Source organism: Platichthys flesus, chromosome 8 (assembly GCF_949316205.1).
Source record: "Platichthys flesus chromosome 8, fPlaFle2.1, whole genome shotgun sequence".
NCBI lineage: Eukaryota > Metazoa > Chordata > Actinopteri > Pleuronectiformes > Pleuronectidae > Platichthys > Platichthys flesus.
In genome coordinates this window covers 2,347,621-2,364,779 of record NC_084952.1, presented here as the reverse complement: position 1 = coordinate 2,364,779, position 17,159 = coordinate 2,347,621, and the positions used below count along the sequence as shown (strand labels likewise).

Sequence of the window (17,159 nt, the reverse complement as noted above, 5' to 3'; positions counted from 1 at the left end):
GTGGGTCTGAGTGAACCTTTGCTCCACGCTTGAAGGAATCCCTTTGAGGTTTTGTTGAGATATCGTCTTCACAACAAAAGGCGAATGGACGGAGAACTAGAAAACACACTACAGCCACTGGTTTCATCATTGGGTCTGGACTCTTGAGACAATTGTCCCAGCTTCACCACTAATGCAGCCGTAATTGAAGCTGAAGCTTTTATGAATCTCAACAAATGAAGAGTGGAACGATATTAACTCCGATTTGAACTCCAGGCTCTTGCAGCTTCTGCCCAGTTTGTCCTCAGTTTTCCTTAAAGTGTATTTTGTGCATGTGAGGTCCTTGTTCGAGTAAAATCAATAAGTCTGCGGAGCACAGGAAGGTCAACGGGCTGAGTGATGGCTGATCTTGAGGCAGAGATGTGGAAAATGAGCCGGACTCCTCTGTGACCTCTTTGTTTGCTCTACCAGGCTCGAGCTAATGTGATTCTGGAGCAATAAATATCTTAAAGGAGGACGAGTAGAGTCCAATTCTGCTGTGAGGACGTGTGTGAGGGGCAGTGGCACCAAACATGTGTGTTTTAACCTTTATTTGTCATTCTTTATATTAATACAATATAAATATACATTCATTAAAGTCTGTATATAGCTTTATAATATCAGCAGCAACGACAAAACCCTCCTTTTTTTGTCGAGCTTTGATATTTCTAAAACCCAGAGGACAGTCACTGAGGCTGTTTGAGGTGCGACTGGTAAAGATTTGCTCCTGTTGGTTTTATTCTAACGGTTTGCTCCTGATTTGAAGAATCCATTCTGCAGCCAATGAAACCTTTTGGGATCCATCTTCTCTTCTAACTTCCCCCGTCAGTTTAAAAGAAGCTTTATTCTTCTCCTCAGACTTATCACATGATGTTTCATTCCTTAAAATCCATGTGTGTGTCTGCATATTTCCTTGAGGAGAACACAATGATCCGACGCTATCCAAAAAACATAAGAGAACTCATTTCAAATTTAGGAGTTTTAGTCCGTCTCAAAGAACAAGCTCTGTTGTGTTTTCTTCTACATTTGTATGGTTGTTACCAGGATTTGGCAGAAATGACAGGTTTTGGAGCAGATCCAGGAATTTGTTTGCATTACATCATGATCTTGATGAAAATATGAGGACATATTTAGAGGCTGGTATCAAACAGTGTAATTTCATTGTGGTTTCCGGACTGAAATTGATATTTGAAACATGTAACTTTACCATTAATGTGTATCTGTTATACATAATGAGTTATAAGGCTTGTTTTAATTTGACTGTTGGGGCCTTGGCTGAGGTTCATGCTCTGGAGAGCGATTCTAGAAATGCTGACGATAATAACCGAGTCATTAATATCTATACTTCAACATCTACGTTTGAATCTGTCTGGACGTCACATTTCATTATTAACCGGTTTCTTCTGAGCACAGGAGACACGGCTGATGATTGTCCACTAAACCACATCAAACCTGCCTGGATTATTAATTGGAAGCTTTTTCTGCACAAGACTCGAGAATCAGAAGTCTGAGTTCACAACCGGAGAAATGTTCCTCCCTGACCTCAGACGATGGAAAACATCGGAGTGCTCGGCCGATGAGTATCTCCTCCTGCTCGCTTGTTTGTTCTGTGCTCTCCTCCCATGCTGCTCCGTCTTGTTCTCTCTGCAATCTGCTTTATTCAGTCTCCCCTTCACTGTCAGACTCGCTCCGCGGCAACAAAAGCTAGCGTCAGTTGAAGCGAAGACAGTCACGCTTAGTCAGCCCCTCTCCACTCGCTGTAATCAAACACTTTCCAAAGATATGCTGTCATATCGCTCCCGCTCGCTGCCGCTCTCTTCTGTCAGAGCGGCTGCAGAACTAAACTAAAGAATCGAGTGAGGAGAGTTTCACAGGAGCCTCACATGCAGCTCCGCCCGGAGGCCCTTCACAGAGCACAGCCACATATTCAATGGGATTTTTAGAAATGTCAAGAGCGACTTCTCCCTTCAGGCTGCGGATGCTTTGATCGCTTAACATTTTAGTGCAGATTAATTAATGATCAAGCGTGAATCAGAGATGAGACCAAGCCGAGTCAGTCAGACCCAAATTCCATTTGAAGTCAACTCTTACACAGATGAGGTCATGAGTTAAAGTTGATTCATGTCACGCAGCAAACAGAAATGAATTATCATTACCCGGAAGTCTGAACCTCAAAATGAAAACAGAGGGTGACTAAACGAAAACAACACTTTTATTCACTGTACCAAGTATTTAATGGAGGTGTTCTCACCTTGTCTCTGATGCCCTGTCGGATGTTTTCTCTCTCTGACTCCATTTTTGCATATTTGGCCTTCCTCTCCTCCTCCTGTTGCCTCAGTGCCTCCTGTCTTTCGTCCTCCTTCTTCTGGGCGTCCGGGTCCTCCGCCTTCTCCTCCCCACCGAGCATCTTGCCCATGTCTTTGGTGGCTCCTGTGGTGACAGAGAAACAAAAGTGATGAGTGAAACAAGGTTGAGGCAGACATCTTCAAACCAGCAACTCACAGCATTTCACAGTAATATCGCTTGTGACAGATCTCAGCCACTGGGCTGTTTCTAAGCATTGGGTGAGCGCAGTGGATCTAAGATTTGGATAATTCAGCAGACGTTGCTTTGTATTTTAAATCCTCTTTCAGGCCAGAGAAAGAGCAGCTTCATGTGTCCTCGACTGAACCAGAGACAAAAGTGTCTGACAACAGAGGGAACAAGAGCCGGAGATAAAACACACTGCGATAAATTATTAGCTATTCTCTTGATTGCCGTTGTGTTGCTCGCTGTGGCCTCTGCCGACCCGAGCAGGAATTTACATCCTCATGCAAAGTGTCCACTTGGACCTCGGGTCAACACCGGAGGACAAAAGGTTTGCAGTGCTGTGGAAAGGAGGAAACAGACACTGTCACTGATCTCTCATCTCCCGCCTGTTGGACATGCTCTGAGTTTTGAGTTTCGTGTAAAACGCATGCTGGAGTATGAGCAGAGTCAACAGTGCTTCGTCTGTCAGGACTCAGACTCAGACAGACTCGTGTTCAACCTGTAAACAACTTCCACAGACGCAGGTAGAATGTACAGGACGCTGCACAGTGAACGTTTTGTTTTGACACCTCCTGTTCCAGGGACATTTGATTGTCTCCTCTCAACACAGTACTTCAAAACACAGTGTCTCTTACTTCTTAGATGGTTAGTTTGATTGTAAGTGAGACTAAACATAAACAACAGGAGGGATATGTATGAATCTAGAAACTGGGTGCAGCTGGTTTGAATCCATTGGTGGAGATGTGCACTCTGCTCTTCTAGTTGAGGCCTTAATGTTTTACTTTGATTATTAGAAAATGTGAGGCATTTATGAAAAGCCTTCTGCTAATGGGAAATGTCAGCCTGCAGCTTGCAGTCTGCTTTATATGGAGAGTTACGTGACATTACTGTGAATCATCCTCACACAAAACATCTGTACAGCACCACCAGGAGGATAGAGCTCAGTCCACACACACTCCCTTCTCTCTCCCAGCAACACCCAGGGTCAGGTGATAGACAAAGAGCCACAGAACAAAACAGTGTCTAGGCTCATGGACTTTCATACTTAATTCAGATGCTCTTTTCTAAATGAAATGAAGACGTAAGGACACAACGTGATTTAGGAACACTTGCTTTGCTCTGTGGATGTTTGCATATTGTTCCACCTTCTCCTTGAGGAATCACGTCCACATTAAACTCTCAGCTTCTGCCTGAGTTCTCCTTTCACCAGCATCCAGAGAACTTCCATCACAAATATTATCATCATCTCTTCTCTCTAAAGTAAGATCGGTATGGGTTTAACTCCTGAACCAATGCTGGTGTAGTTCTTTAGAGCATTAAACCTGGAAGGGCATAGTTCAGATCAGGATGTTGCACGGACTAATATTGAGTGTCAGCCTGCATGATGAGCTGCTCCCTGGTTTGCACTGGGCCTCTGCCTGAGCGTTCTCACTCCACAGGCATTAGCTTTTCTTTCCAGCTCAGTGACTGGAATCAAACCAGTGCTGTAACAGTGGCCCCGATGCTTTCTGAACCAGTGGCTCTCCGCTCACTTCCAACTCGCAGGAAAGAAATTGATTTTAATGAGAAGCCGACCTGCTGGACCGCACCGGGGCGGATTTGAAATACACCCGCCCGTCTCTCCCTGCCCAAGAGGTCAGAACACTTCCTCTCTCTATCAGCGCCCCTGTCCCGTCCTCATCTGGGCTTCACCTCACAGGCTGCGTGGAGGAAGAACTCAAAGGCACAGCCATCTGCCGCCGCTGTGAATCCGAAGAGACAGAGGTGACCTTGGGGTTCTTGGCTGCAGCCCGAACTCGCTGTGCTGATGGACCAGGACAAGCCCCAGTCCCTGGTCACATGGAGGGTTAGGGTGGCTGCTAATTACTAAACAGACATGTTGATGTTTTAACTTGAACCCGTTGACATGTTGACAGGCTCTGTGTTGTCGTGTCAGTGTGACGTGTGTAGCTTGTTAAGAAACATGATGGGCAGGAAGTAGCCATTGGGGGTGGAGGTAGGAGTCAAACCTCTATACATGAAATGCAGCCAGTGACCATAAACAATCAAAGTAATATTTTTATTGAATGATTTGTGTTATTTTCTGTATCTTCAGAATAGATTTTTATAAAAAATTAAGTCTGTGCTCATTCTTGACATTCGAAGTAGTCAGTAGTCAGCAAACACTTTCCATACAAGCGCCGAGAACCATTTACTTTTATTATTAATAACTCTTTTGTAGAGCAGAACTTTGTTAAGTTTATTTCTTGCCGCAACTCTTACAAGAAAATGTCTCAGATATTATTTCGGTTCTTTGCTGCCGGCTTAATTAGAACTGTGGGAACTGTGGGATTGTAAACTTTCCTCCAAACTTTGCTGCCAGCGGCGAGAGGAGATTTCCAAAGTGTTGCATGAGTAGAAGTCATCACAGAAGCTGAGGAGCACATTCCCCCTGCGGTGCCTATCCATCACTGCAGGGGGAAGGTTTTCTTCTTCGGCCCGAGAGAAACGTTTTGAAGTTAAAACTTGATACCTTGTTTGAGCTCAGACTTTAGTAGATGAAACTTTCACACTTTCCGGTTCTATCTTGATCTACTGCCAACTTCTCATTAGCCCTGCCACAGATACTGCAATGTTAACTCAAACCTGCAGAGTCTTTAAAATTGGGTTACATTATAGATATTATATTTAACTTGTAGTTGTAGTGAAGTCGTTTGCAGTCCCCTGGTTGTTGTCTAGAAACCACAATGTTCAGGTTTATAAACTTCTACGTCTTCAGACCCGGTCCATCTTATGAAATGTAGATTTCTACCTCTTTGCAGCTTGAGCCCCTTCGTCTCCTCCACATGCTGCCGAGCCTCTCCTCAGCTTCCACATGACTAATCTCCATGCTTACGGCTAATTAGCTTGTTTGATTGTGACAAAGTTGCTGCTCAGCGGCGTGAGACCGTCGCCGTTTCCCCAAAACCCTCGGTGTCATCAAACGCCGCCAGCTGTGGCGTCTGGGAGCGGCAAGCAAAACAACAAAGCTCCAGAGGAGGAGTGTAGAGACTCGACTACGCTTAGAAAAACACTGAAACACAGTCTGACGCATCTAATTAGAAAACACAATGAATAAGTCATTCCTCATCACAATTCCAGTTTTTATTTTTTTGCACAGAACAAGGTTGTTTGCTTTTATTGGCAGTAAAATGCTAATATGATTTTAACTGGAGCTCTGAAATTCCTCTCATGAAACATTCATATGATTTGTAATGTTTTTTATCATGTGTTAATATTAAGGTCTCAAGATTGTTTCGATTAAAAACTGTAATATGTGATCAACAAATACAGGTTGTATAATTAAACAATACTTTCATTACACACATAAGTATTTGACACCACTTGCAAATTAAGCCAGATGAAGACTTGTGTCAAAAGATGTGACAGGAGATAAGCAAAGAAACATATGATTGGTCCATATTTCTTCACATCATCACAACAAACACACTAGCACACACATTTTGGTCATTACTGATCATGCTAGTATGATAATTAAGATAAGAGTCAACGGTCACGTGACCAGTTGTGATTGTGCGGAAAGCAAATCAGCAAAGTTCAGACCACGTCTGCACCACGTCTTAATCACCAAGTTCCAGTCCATCCAGTCCAAACACACTGTCATTGACATTCCCAGTTCCATGCTGCCATTGAGCCTCAACCCACGTTTCCAGTTGCTCGGGTCCCTATGGTGACATCCGTGCCAGTAGCGTGCAGAGCTGGCTGTCCATGCTTCAGAAACTCATTACAGCTCTATAGAGACTTTTTAGGTCAACTGAGGCCTGAGGGCTAATTTTAAAGTAGAAGGAGGCTTCGTCTGTTGAGCGTGAGGAAGAGGAGGAAGAGGAGGAGGAGGAGGGGGAATTGAAAAGGGATCAGTGAAAGGCTGGAAGTTGTAGATGGTCGTGCCACACACTGGATTGGACTTTGCAGAGTTATATAAAGGCTGGTATTAGTTTCGGCTGTTTGAAGTCATGAGGACAGAGTTTTTAAAAAGTATCCGTCTTACTGTGTGTGTGTGTGTGTGTGTGTGTGTGTGTGTGTGTGTGTGTGTGTGTTTGTGTAGATTGGGAACAAATTGTCCAGCCCTTAATTCCAGCACAATATGAATGTGCACATATTGTTTGTGTGTGTGTGTGTTTGTGTCTGCACTTGTTACAGCAGGCTGTTAGAGTAAGATAGAGTGTGTGTCCTCCAGGCGCATTTTAACGTTAACATTGTGTGATTCTGTTTGTTTGTGTGTCTGTGTGCACGATTTACGATTAGCTTGCTAGTTTCGTGCTGTGAAGGTTCACCATGTGGAGCCCGAGGCACAGAAAGAAGGATGGAGAGAGAGAGAGAGAGAGAGAGACGGAGAAAGGGAAGACAACAAGATAGAAACAGGAGCAAGGTCGGAGGGATAAGGTTCCACTACTACACAGCAAATTAGAGATTTAATAAGAGCGACAGAGTAAATGTGTTGTGGACAGATTAAAGAGCTGAGAGTGAGAATCAAAATGAACAACAAGTACTAGAGGGTAGAAGAGAACACGTTTGGAAGGACGGCCTGAAAGTAAAGGACACTCAAGGGGACATAAGAAAGAACGATTTAGAAGAGAAGATGGAATAAAAGAACAAGGGTGTTGGAGACTGCAGGGAAAGAACGAGTGGAAGCGTAAGAGAGAGGAAACAGCAGGGCCGGCTCAAGGACTGTGTGTTCCTGCTCTTCCATCTGTCAGCAGTCCCCCCGGCTGCAGACCGACGGGTCTCTGCTTCAATCCCCCCCGGTCCACACCAGCCATGCGGACCATCATCATCAGCCTCCTGCCCCGGGCTGTGAAGGACGGTGTTCTCAGGAAACCCAGAGGAAATAATCAGTGTCATAATCAACCCAGCGTCAAACGTCCGATTGGTAAAAATTAACCATAACATGAATATTGGATACAGGTTTATTCAAGTTTAGAAAGAACCACGACTCCAATGGATGACAACTCTTTGCTCAAATTTTACCTTGTAACAACTTAACAATAACATAATATATAAGGGTTTTCTTTCATTGTCATGCATGAATTGTTTGTTTTTTGTTGAGAGCTCTTTTCAACAACTAGCACACGATTAAACACCTGCAGGGGACGATGCACACAACACAAGTCATCATGTTTTCTCCAGAACAAACGTCATCAACTCAGATTGTTGCTTTTTGAATTTGTCAGGTGGAAGCACCGTGTTTCTGAGGTAGTAAGGAAACAATCAGGTCTTAAACTCGTTCACATCCACATCTTCCCATCTTCGTAAAGGTCACGTAGACGTCGTGGTTGCATCGTGGAACTTTTAAAGATCTGTGGCTGCTTTTCAACTCCTACACAACGTCACACCGGTGTCAGACCTCTGGAGGATGAAAACTCTTTTTGTCAAAGCGCCACTGAGTCACTTCTCTCTCTGAGCTGCCGGTGACGCGCCTCATCGGCCTCATTCGGAGTCCACTCTTGTTCTTTTGGAGACAGTTGTCCTTGGAGAGCTCTAACACAGAAAGAGATGGATGAATGTTGCTTTATATTTTTCTAAGTGTAAAAAGCGAATCTGGGTGGGTTGAATGATTCTTTCATGGCTGGATGGTGAAATTCAATCTCCTCTAAATGTCCTTCAGCGAGACACAAGTGTGCCCTTAGTGTCTCCATTGAATCACAGCCTCTTTTGTGCTGTTTCAATCAGTTATTAAAAAATAATTAATGTAAAATGAAGAGAAATACTGGAAATAGAAATAATATTGGAAGTGGTGGAAGGACTTGGGGGAAAAGAAGGAAAGACACTTGTTGTGTTCCCATCCCTGATCCCCACCTCAGTGAATCTGTGGCTACACCGGAACCAGGGGCTTCACTCCTGTGCTTTATCACCCAGTCACTCCCATTATCATCTGAGGGCCGCCTCCCGGGGTCCGGCCTTCGTGATGAGCGAACAGGAACGGGCCACATTTATCATCCCTGAGGTTTTCAATGAGGACGAGACACACCATCCATCCACACACACACACACACACACACACACACACACTAACACACACACACACACACACACACACACACACACACACTCAAGCAGAAGGTAGGTCACCCAAACATTAGGCCACTGGAGGATTTGTTTTTGTTTTTTTTGTTAAATGTGCCGTCAAAAGCAAATTAAGCGAGATGGATACCACCATGAATCACGGAAATGAAAAACAATAAATCAAAGAAGTACAACAGAGCAGGATCACAGAACTCCACATCAGACCACTGGACATGAGGAGTGTATTTGATGTAATTTAAAGATACAAGAAAAATGATCTGGAGCCATGAATCACATCTATCAAAGGTTCAACTAAAAAAACAAAAACAGACAAACAACTCTTTAGTTTCACTGTGATGATGAGCTTCCTCTCTGTGTTCATGAGGACTTCAGGTCTGACAGCAGCTTCTGATTCTTTAGATGAGCACTTCCTGTGTCAGATCGAGCTATGACATCGCTCGGCAGCTCGGTGGGGGGGGGGGGGACAAGTTGGGTCGCGTGCCGGAGATCATGGAGAGTAATTGCAGAACTTCATAAGCAATTACTGCGGAGTGGCTGCAGTAATGAGTCATGGAGGTGACACAGCATCAGACTCGCCCTCCACCGACCGACCACAGAGTCACAGGAGGAGGTAAAACACCAGAACCAGAAGAGTCCGCTGCTTGAGTCACTGGGAATCCACATGGAACCTCCCAGTTTGTAACGGACGTTTCACTTCCTGAGTTGCAAATCAGACAAAAACTGCCTTTCAAAGGATCTAAAGGATATTTTCCTTAATGTTGTGTTCAGCTATCTGTCCTTCTTCTACCTTATTGCTCAAACTCCTAGTAAATCATTCTGTAAACCTAACTTTACTATATTATATTAAGGAAATTAAGGAATTTAGAAATTTTGTGAACCATTGAGTTAAATAAACAATTAAAATATATTAAATCACAAATATATCAACGTCATTAAAATCCTTTGTATCAATTAAACCCACTTTGTGTTTTATCATTGATCAGAGTTGATGACACATTAACTAACCTACATCTGTTTTACACAGTTCTCATTTGAGGATCTGACCTAGTAGATGATATATTTTTACATATTTTGACCTAATTTGTGCTCTAGTTAAAAAAGTTTGGTTGAACTGTTGAGACACTTAAATATTTGGAAAGTTGTAGGCTCACATTATGAATTAGGCAGAGGCCCTTTTCGGGGGGGGGGGGGGGGGAGTAAAATATATACCTTGATAAGTGTATCATGTCTGTGATTGGTTTCAGATTAGTATGTGTGTATTATTACTATAAATAATAGTCATAATCACAGTTTTCCTCACACATTTGATCAAAAGGAAACTATCACATGATCAAATGCTAAAAATATTGTGAACAACTAGAATTCGAAGCAGCTGCAGCCGACACCCCTAAGTGAATTTAACTTACTCAAACTAATCCAATATGTTTGTGTAATAACCAATAACTGATCGATTCAGACAATTCAAACGTGGTTCTAATGCATGAGCTTTACTTGTTGTTCAAGTAATAGAAATTGATCCAGGCCGGGGGGGGTAATCAATACAGGTAAATAGCCTTCAGGCCTGGTTGGTTGCTGTTGGTGAGAATTAGCCATCAGCCCAACAGGAAGCTTAACGGCTGAGGTCACAGTATCAATTAAACGCTTCAGCTGCTGATCGTGGTTTTGGTGAAATGTTGTCATATGACAGAACTTAACATTGAATTAAATTAAAATAAAGAGTTCTTCGATAAAGAACATTACCTGGCAGTGTTCCTATGTTCCCGTTGATCTAAGTTATCAGAGAAAAGTGGTAGAACATCAAAACTTTATTTTGGTGATCTGTTGTTATCAGATCCAGTCTCTGAGGTTATATCTGCTCTTTCTCACACTTCATATTCAAGGCCAACCTACAGTGGCCTTGTGTGATCCCCTGCTGTTTGATTTGATCTGCAGGTAAAAGACCTGAGATCGTTTCAGTCCCAGTTACATGTGACAGGTGAGCTCATCTCTTTGTGGAGATGGGTAATTGCTGCTGGTATTTGCCCGGGGCGATCAAAATGCCAGAGATTAAAAACAGATGAATGGACAAATCAAGTGAGACAGCAAATCTACAGAATGTTTTGGATTGCTTCAAATGTTGTTTTTAAAAGTAGTCGGAAGTTTAAAGATTTAATAGCAATGACGCAGTGATCGTGATTCTAAATGTTATATTTTTAAAATGTGATGTTTCACTGCAAAGCAATTTAAAGAATGATTAGAAAAGAACCATTTGTTATCTCTATTGGTGCTTGGTGATTTACTGTGTCGCACCTTTACCTTCAAATCTTCACCTTATTTTCATGTCGTATTTATACACTTCTAACAAACCTGGGCTGTGACTTTTAACAAGTTCAGTTCAATTAACAGTTTGACTAATTAACAGCTTCAACTCACTGTTATCCCTCCGCAGACGGATGGTTATAAAAATAAAGATTAAGAATATTAGAAAGTAAACTTTTATTCTTCCTCATTAACAGGGATGTGCAGTTTTTAACTGTTGTTGAAAACTAGGATGAACTCTTCTGCACGTGTTCTACAGACAGATGTGAACTATGTGCAAGTTTTTGTTCCTCAAACACGATACTGTGTTTTAGTCTCCTCAGAAAGAGCTGTTCAAAGTTTCTTTCAGCTGAGATCCCTGAAGTTAAAAAGCTGAGTTCCTCCACTCGCATGAAAGGAAGAGGATTTAGTTTAATCTGGCAACCAGCAGCTACAGTATGTTTAGGTGAATCCATCATTTGCTTTTCCAGAGATGGTTTTTCCCACATGTATAAAGATGCTAATGCGGCCCACGCTCCAGTTGTACAGTAAAATTCTCAATCATCTGTGAAGCTGAGAGACTTTCACGTTAAGAAACAAGAGCAGCTTCTGACGAGGCCTTTTGTTCTGCAAACATTTCCAGATCTGTCATCTAAAACCATCAATGAGCCGAGCGCCGATGATGATGATGATATGATGATGATGATGATGACATCCAGTGCTGCATGTAAAGGCTGAAACCGGAGAAAAATATCTCTTGATGTTCATTTAAAATACATGAAGTCATGAAGCGAGCAGAGAATTTGAGCCTTCAGCGATTCCATATTTCTGAGCCGCCGAACGAGGCAGGAGAAGAATGTACATCACCCAGAAGCAAAGTGAATATTTAGTGAAAGGAGATTCAGTAAAAAGTCAAAGCAGAGAAGCCGATAGATGGAAATTTGACACGATGCGATAGATGAGTGATTCACATCAGTCCTCACGAGTTGAGATATTTGAACTCAAGTAACAATTTGCGTTGAGAAGGAAACTAGACAAATCCTGACACTGAGCAAGCAGCTCATCAAACTGGCCTGGATTCTACGGCTTTCCCTCAAACCCAGTCTCCCCCTCCTCCCCCTCTGGTCCGGAGGAGAACCAGTAAGGGTTTTTAAAACAACACAAATTATCCCATAGCCAGAAGTATTTGCTTGGGATTTGGTGTCTGAGCTTAAAGGCTGAAGCATTTCTCTGTTTTTTACTTTGAAGTCCTTCAACTTTTTAAATCAGCCGAGTTGTTCACTTCATTAACCAGGAATTGGAACACTGCAGAAAAAGCCGGTTCTCTGACACGTGGATTTAAAGGAAAAAACATTGAACCAACAACTGACTGCATGCGATTTTTAAAATATATAATGTAAAATCTGAATTGAAATGTAGGAGCCAAGCAAAGCGGGGAATCTAAATCGAGCTCCAAACTGCAGTTTGACCTTTGAGGGCCTCTCATCATCTCAGGGAGCGCTGCCATTCCACCGTCACCTCCTGAAATAAGCAGCAACATGAAAACCCTGTAGAGCTAAGCTGGCTGAGATCCTCCTCGGGTGGGTATTCTCAGCATTATGCACACACATTGATCCCCGAGACCCAACGCTCCGCTTCCCTCTTACCCCCACAGTTATGCTTTTAGCTCCCATTTTGTGTCCTGCCTCTATGCTAATATCGGGACCTATGATTCAATCCTCCCGACTCCTGATGGCTTTCAGAGCCTGCGTCTGTGAATTAGCTCGACGGAGCCGCGGCGCCCCGCTTCGCATAATCACCCTCGCCTCATCCTCTGCTGCCACTCTCCCAGTATCCTCATCTATCATGTGGGGGAAATCTGATTTGGGTGATAACTAACACCATCACTCAGACATGAGATCGTGCCGACCTCCACGCCGTCGCCCGTGGCTTGGATTTGTGTGGCTTGGATTTGTGTGGCTTTGCAGCTTCTTTTTCTCGGGCGTGTGAAATATGCAAATGTAAAAACCATGGCAATCCCCCTCACAGCATGTGTGGTCATGCAGAGACAGTGCGTACATGTGGAGCTCGGCATGGTTGGGATTAGGTTTCAGTTTCCAGATAGAGCAGCAACACCTGCCACCGGGTTTCCATCAGACCACAAGTGTTATATTATCAGCTGCTTGATTCTGAAAACGGTTTACACTTCCATGTTGCATCATGATGCCGCCAATGCTAACACCATGAATAAAGACTGATCAGTGGAGCTGACAGGAAAATGAAGAAGGTCTGAAACATGGAATATCGTTCTGTGAAGTTCAAAACATGTATTCAACAAATGTTTAAATCTAAATAGGATACTTTCTGTCCCAGTCTCCTTGAACTCACTGTTTCTTTCTCCTGTTTCTCAAAGGGGGACCAGGTGTCCCTCATCTTTCAAACATGCAGCGAGTCCAGTTGCGAACACTAAAAAGAAAGTTAAAAAGATTTCCTCCTCAGAGCCAAACTGTCCTCAGGGCACAAGTCTGACTCAGAGAGCGGGGGAATGAAGATACAGCTTCAACATCTTTTGAAGACTCGTCATTGAAGGGACAATAAACCCTGATGTGAAGTTCCACTTGTGACTTATTCTCCGTCCCCTCGTCTGGAAGCACAATGGCGACTGGTCCTCGAACGCAGCTCGGCTGATTCTGTGAATCAGAGCCTGATGGATAATTACAGCCTCTTTCTTCAGCTCTGTGAAACCCTCCATTTAAACGATGTGATACTTTATAATAAGACATTTCAGTTTCCTTCATAAAGGACTGAACCATTCATCCTCAGGCTAATCACGCTAACCACATGCTGGCAGTGATATGAGAGCTTTGTTTGAGAGGGTTGAGTAAAGGTATGTATGGCTACATTATAAACTATATTGAGATCCAACCGATGGATGTTCTCTACCAATCGTGAAGCAGTGTGAGCTGTCAATCACGACATCCCAGAACGAACCCTGGCATCAAATAACTACTAATCTAACTGGAAACATGAACTTGAACATTGATACGTCTGAACAGAGCTGTCTTGAATGACAGAAACCATCCGTGTACTTTCTACTAGCATGGAGTAGGCGGGGTTTAAGACCTGTACTGCCACCAGCCACCAGGGGGATCCACGTGTTTCTGCTTCACCCCAGGTAACTGTTGTGTCGTCCATCTTTATATTTAGTCTTCTCGTTACGTTATCCTCAGCTTTTCATCTGTTGTTATACATCTTGTCTGATTGTGTAAAAAACATCCTGAAAATCCTGATTTGAATTAAATTTCAGATTATTGCAAATAAGGAGATTTTACCCATCATCCCGTGCACCAGCTTTAGGTTCTACCACGATAAAGATGTCAGTATGGAGAATATTCAGAACCACAATATGAGCACAAACAGCACAAACCCACTTTATCACACAGGAAGAGAGGGTCTCTCATCTGATGCTGCCAGATGTTGCACTGGAACTAAAGTTCAATTTCTACGTCAGATGACCTTCACTTGTTTGCCAGAGCGCCGTGTGGCGGCTGTGCCAGCGCCGGCGTCTCACACGTGTCAGGGGGCTGCAGCCGTGATGTCCGTCCAAACACAGTCAAGGTTCAGGAGCTGCTCACAGCTGCCAGCAGTTAAAGGAGCAATTCGAAAATAGTTGTTATTTCGTCTGTCGCTGGTGCAAGTTATACAACGAATTTTACATGAACTGTCCAATTATTTAAATTTGAACATTCCACACAACACAGTTTTTTTATTACACTCTTCAGGCTGTGCTGCACGACGGATCCTCGGAGGAAGCCTCACATATCGTTTTAGAAACTGAAGCTATGCCAATGTATTAACTTTACTTTATTCAAATGTGCCCTGAAACTGCCCTCGACCTCCGGTTTAACAAGCGCCGCTCCGGCACATCCAGCCACTTCGCTGTGAGAAGTGTGACTGACTACAGCAGAAAAAAATCCCATCGTGCCTTTCCCCCTGACAGATTTATTTTCCACAGCACCCGCTCTGGCTCAGTTTCGGTGGTGTGGGTGGGAGCTGGAGTGGTTCTCGACGTCCTCTGATGTTCACCAGGCGACCAGACCCCCGCTTCTCTCTCAGCGCTCTGAAGTTCCTCTCGGACGAAGAAAAGAGCAAAAGAAACTGGAGAAGCGAGCTGAGAATTGAGGTCAGCGTTGGCTTCTCTGAGAGTTCTCCGTGGCGGCGAGGCAGATCTGCCCAGGCCGCCGGTTACTTCTGAATTTCAAGAAATATAATCCCTCGTGTGATGGAAGAGGGAGTGAGACGGGAGGGAGGGTGGAGGAAGGTGAGAATCAGAGGGACAGGCGGAAAGAAAGGAAGAGAATTGAAAAAAAAGAGGGGCTGAAAACTGATTGTCGCCAAGGACAAGGAGGAAGTAGAGTGTGACGGGTTTGTGATGCTGACTCATGCGTGTCAGTGACCTTGCCCAGAGGAAGAGAAGCAGCTCAGAATATCAATGTTCCTCCTGCAAAGTGGAGCCGAGGCAGCTCACTCTACATGGTGCTAATGGGTCGGTTCCATAAGATTTAAAAACATCAGAGTTCTTTGTGATCCCACATCGTCTGCTCAGTCTTATCACGGAGGTACGTTAGTGACATTAATATTGTAAATGGTATAAATGTCTAATGAGGTCGATTTATTTCCTTGTGAAGGTCACAGTGAACTCTGTCCACTCTCAATGTCCTCAGAACAACTCTTAAAGAGAACATGAGGCTTTTATTTCATTTTCCTCTGATGTGTTTCAGAGTTTTTCTAGTACGTTAAAGGGTTTTCAAGTAATAACACAATTTACTTTTTACAAGATTTACAAGAGACTTTGAGTTTCGACTTTTGATTTATTATCTGTTTGGGGTTTTAGATTTTTGAGTTTTTCCATTTCCTGTTTTATTTTGAAAGTGTGTTCCTGTTGTGTCTCTTGCAGTTTCCTGCCCTTGTGATTGTGTGCACGTGTCCTGATGTGTTTCACCTGTGTTCACTTCTCCTGCCTCCTCATAGTTGTTGTGTTTGTCTCGGTCAGGTCGTCTGTTCAGTTTCTAATTTCCCTTTTGTGTCTCCTGAGTACTTTTACCTTCCAGACGACTAAATGTGTTTTTCTTTGTGTGTATTTGTGTCCAGTTCAGTCAGACAGTGCCTGAGGCCTTAATGAGAAACTAAACCTGTCTTCATGACATTATAGGGTCTTTATTTAGGGAACTTCATTACACAACCTGTGTTTAATGACCGGTCCATGTGTTTCCAGCTCAGAGACGATTTGGTCCGACGCATATATCTAGTTGTTCTATTTGTGCAGTGGGCGGACGTGACTTTTTAAAGAGACGGCACTTCAGGTCCATTATGTGTGACGCCAGTTGTGTTGCCGAGCATCTGTGTCGTTAACAGCGTCCTTCAGCTCCGTGTGGATGAAGGGAGCGGGAAAATAAAATGTGCTCCAGCTTCATTACGATTGATTCAGTGTCAGAGAGTTTGTTTCTCTGTCTCTGACCCTTGAAAACAACAGTCTCCTCCAATGGAAATGGATTTCTGCTCCAGCACGGGAGACTGTGGAGGTGAGGTCAGCGAGGACGCCGTGGGGTTTAATTACACACAGAACAAAGATGGACGCTCTATTCCTCTCAGGGAGAATCATTAATACTACTTTGCTTTGTCTTCACCATCAGCCTTGATCAAATTATCACGTAAAGCTGGAGATTATTGACGCGTGTTTACGGAATCCTGCATCTTCCCAGTGGGGGGGGGCAGACGGAGGGCATTCACATTTATAACAGTATGGTTGTGTTTGCAGTTCTACAACTTGCTGCTCGGGTGCTTTAGAAAGTAAAAATGAACAAACACAAAAAAGGTAATGAGGGGAAGTAAAGTCACAGAAGGAGAAATCAGCTCTGAGACGTGTTTTTATTTGAACTGACAGTTTGACTCGTATGGAGGATTATCACAGGAGCAGGAAGCTGGTTTGTTTATAGACGAACAATTAATATGACAAGTTTATATCGCCGTCTCTTAATTCCAAACACCTTTGTCTTGCTCCTGTGAATCTGCCACCACGTTCTGCAAGCAGGAGTAAATCCTTTGGCATGATAAACAGGAAGACAAAGAGAAGAATCCAAGTTGTCTCCGTGCTGAATGTCGTTAGTACAATTAACTCACCGACCCTTCCATTGAACACAAACTGTCCGATTCTTCTCAATCCATTTGTACCTCAGATAAATCTCAAATAATCCTCTTCCAGGAAACTTGCAGAATAAAAACACGTTTCTAAA

General features: G+C 43.4%; 1 protein-coding gene across 2 annotated transcripts in view; it reads right to left on the bottom strand.

Annotated features, from left to right (window-relative positions):
- Positions 1 to 17,159, bottom strand: part of LOC133959365 (complexin-2-like) — a 43,892-nt gene that overhangs the window by 5,662 nt on the left and 21,071 nt on the right. For both annotated transcript variants that reach the window (XM_062394514.1, XM_062394515.1), the window contains exon 3: positions 2,270 to 2,448. In XM_062394514.1, coding sequence (XP_062250498.1) covers positions 2,270 to 2,448 — 179 coding nt within the window. The remainder of the gene's footprint in view (positions 1 to 2,269; positions 2,449 to 17,159) is intronic.